This window comes from Asparagus officinalis, unplaced genomic scaffold (assembly GCF_001876935.1).
Source record: "Asparagus officinalis unplaced genomic scaffold, Aspof.V1 AsparagusV1_Un2849, whole genome shotgun sequence".
NCBI classification, from domain to species: Eukaryota; Viridiplantae; Streptophyta; class Magnoliopsida; order Asparagales; family Asparagaceae; genus Asparagus; species Asparagus officinalis.
Window position 1 is genome coordinate 1 of NW_017975108.1, and position 2,860 is coordinate 2,860.

Below are 2,860 nucleotides of genomic sequence, written 5' to 3' on the forward strand. Positions count from 1 at the left end.
TTTTACCTATGTTGTAATTCAGCACAGATTTAACATGGAGCAAGTCCCTAAATGTCATGACTTCCATCAAAGCAAACTTAAGGTAACTCCCAACTGATAATTTGCAAGAACTGTCTGATATTCCCATTTTGTTTTTCCATAAAAACAAAATACCTATGAAACCTTTCTTCCTCATCTTTTTAATTTTGCCGGTCAAGAAATTTTTTGTTATCTGTATTCCTCAGTTAGTAAATGCTCTAGAATTGCCGCTTCTTCAGCATACTATACAATCGATGGGCTTTCCCGATACTTTTATCTTGTTATGTGGCATAAACATTTACTAACAAATAGGTGAATTAATAAAATACAATAAAAATCAGAATCAGAGTACCTACCATAAGAAAGTACCAAGACCATGTCACTATCCAAAACCGTCGGAACTCTATGAGCTATGGTTATGACGGTGCAATTAGAGAACTCCTTCCTGATAATACTCTGAAGGATGGCATCAGTTGCAGAATCAATGGAGGCAGTTGCTTCGTCGAGAACAAGAATTTTGTTCTTTCGTAGGAGAACACGGCCAAGGCAGAAGAGCTGCCTTTGTCCAGCACTCCAGTTCTCTCCATCATCGCTAACTTCAAGGTGTAACAAACAAAAAGTGGATCAACCTTAGTTGTGCACCTTAAATGACAGAGAATTCATACGGTTGATAGCTTAAGGACTTTACTCACCAGTTGAATCAAGAAGAGCGGGAAGACTGCTAATGGTTTCCTTCAACTGGCACTTGTCTAATGCCTGTCAAATATGCATTATATAAACTTGTATTGAGTACAAACTCGCATTTATCTATAACATAGATTTGCAAGACTGTAATAGTAGAAAAGAAAAAACCTCGAGCAATATAAAAGATCTTCAGGTCATACAGATCACTGGTTAATAGAGAAATCATAGTGCCTAAGATAAATTCTTGATTAGGAAAATGGAAATCTACAAAGCAAATGATACTGTATTAGATTTTTAACTACATATTCTCGGACATATCTCTTATATATTTTTGGTATGTTTAGAGCACCTAATCAGTATCCATTAAGTATCTGCGTATCCAAGTATCAGATACATATTGGATTCGGATGAATCGCCTATTTTGAAGTAGCAGTGCAACATAGGCTACATCTAAATCCAAGTTAGATCACAGTGAACAGGCAAGTGAAGGAAGTAATAATCGACTAATGATACTCAGTAATATCCACCTTTGCGTTGAAAGTAAGAAACAGGTACAGACATCCGCAGATATATCTGTATCAGTATCTAATAGGATAGAGATACTAGTATCAGTATCCCATAGAATATGGATATGCAAGTAAAATATCTGTATCCATATCCGAATATAAAATCAATCATACATTTGAAATTGTTTTGACTATTACCTTAATAGATTTGAGGTCAATTTTGATGACACAAATATCTAATCTTAGTTTTTCAGAGATTCTGCATGTATAAAGGATCTCTCATTAAAGAAATTGATTATATTTAAACATTTCTGGTATCACATAACCTATATTTTTCAATCTTATCAAGTTTACTTATATTTGTTTCCTATCCATATATATTGCAGTCGATTTTAGCAGATGTGTATATGAATTTCCATTCTGAAACATATTCGTAACTATATTTGTGACCACGATTAATAAGCGGACGCAAATATTGTAGGTGTAATGTCTGGCCTGTTTGCACCAAAAGGTTATTTAAAATTTTATAATTCGTAATCCTTTACCAGGTCTGACGTACAAAATGCAAAAAAATATAAAATAAAATAAAATAAAGTAAAAATGGAGAAGAAAAGGAAAAACTGAATGACGATACAAGGCAACATGGCTTGTACTTATGAAGTATCATCATTAAGGTGTTCCTTATATTGTTATTAATTATGAAAATATTGATGCGCATATTTGAACATCTAAAACTTAAAAAAAATTTGCAGGTAAGAACAATTTGTCTGACCTCCCATATCTCATGGTCGGTGTAAAGCCCGAGAGGGTCCAAGTTACTCCTTACACTGCCTCGAAAAAGAGTTGGTTCTTGAGGAATAATACTTAGTTTCAACCTGAGGTCCTTTAGACCTATGGAACATATATCAAGCTCATCAACAAGGATTCTTCCATCTGAAGGGTCTACAAGACGAAATAGAGAGCTTATTAGGGTGGTCTTCCCACTTCCGGTCCTTCCTACAACTCCAATCTTGTTTCCTGGTGCAAAAGTGCATGTAATCCCTTTTAGAACCAAGGGAGTATTTGAACGATATTTCACCTGAACAATCAATAGACAATTTTCAATTGGAAAACAATACACAAATTTAGTCAACAGATCCAAATAGTAGGAGAAAAGTAGAAGAAACTTAAGTGGATTGAGGGCTATTGTCCACCAAATTCATGATGATTTGCGATACACATCAAGACATGCATATCAAAGATAACATTGATGTTTATCACACACAAACACAAATCTCAAAGCAAATCCATTAAAGAAGTCAGTGGACAAAGCCCTAAAGTCTCTAGTTATGTTTATTCTAGATTTACTCAGTAAAGTATATCTTTATTCTCACTTTTAGATCGATTAAATCTACTTTGCCTTCATGAGGCCATGAAGGCGGTGGCCTGTTCTTATCAATGACTGCAGGAGGCTCTGATGGAATATGCATAAACTGTTTGATTCTCTCAACAGAAATGATGAAATTCTCTAAGTTCGAGTACCACCTAGTGAAAAACACTTGGGTGGAAGAAAGAGTAAGAGAATAGGAAAGACTGAGACCAGCAAATCCTGAAACGCACCAAAAAGAAGTTAGCCACCCAATACTTCGAGAAAATGGAAGAGAATGTATCTG

At 34.9% G+C, this 2,860-nt stretch overlaps 1 protein-coding gene across 1 annotated transcript; it reads right to left on the reverse strand.

The window, feature by feature from the left end:
* Positions 1-166: 166 nt before the first annotated feature.
* Positions 167-2,817, reverse strand: LOC109828613 (ABC transporter C family member 8-like). Its single transcript, XM_020395573.1, has 4 exons — positions 2,582-2,817; positions 1,981-2,286; positions 711-774; positions 167-614 (listed from the first exon to the last, which is right to left on the reverse strand). Exons 1-4 carry the CDS (start codon positions 2,675-2,677, stop codon positions 292-294), a joined length of 789 nt encoding a protein of 262 aa, XP_020251162.1. The 5' UTR covers positions 2,678-2,817; the 3' UTR covers positions 167-291.
* Between the last annotated feature and the right edge of the window lie 43 nt (positions 2,818-2,860).

What these genes read in the sequence shown, in the direction of transcription:
- LOC109828613 (XM_020395573.1), bottom strand. Translation starts at nt 2,677, where the DNA reads ATGCATATTCCATCAGAGCCTCCTGCAGTCATTGATAAGAACAGGCCA. An exon ending in TAGATTTAATCGATCTAAAA is followed by an intron (nt 2,287 to 2,581) that starts GTGAGAATAAAG and finishes TTGATTGTTCAG; the next exon opens with GTGAAATATCGTTCAAATAC. An exon ending in CGCTCTTCTTGATTCAACTG is followed by an intron (nt 615 to 710) that starts GTGAGTAAAGTC and finishes TACACCTTGAAG; the next exon opens with TTAGCGATGATGGAGAGAAC.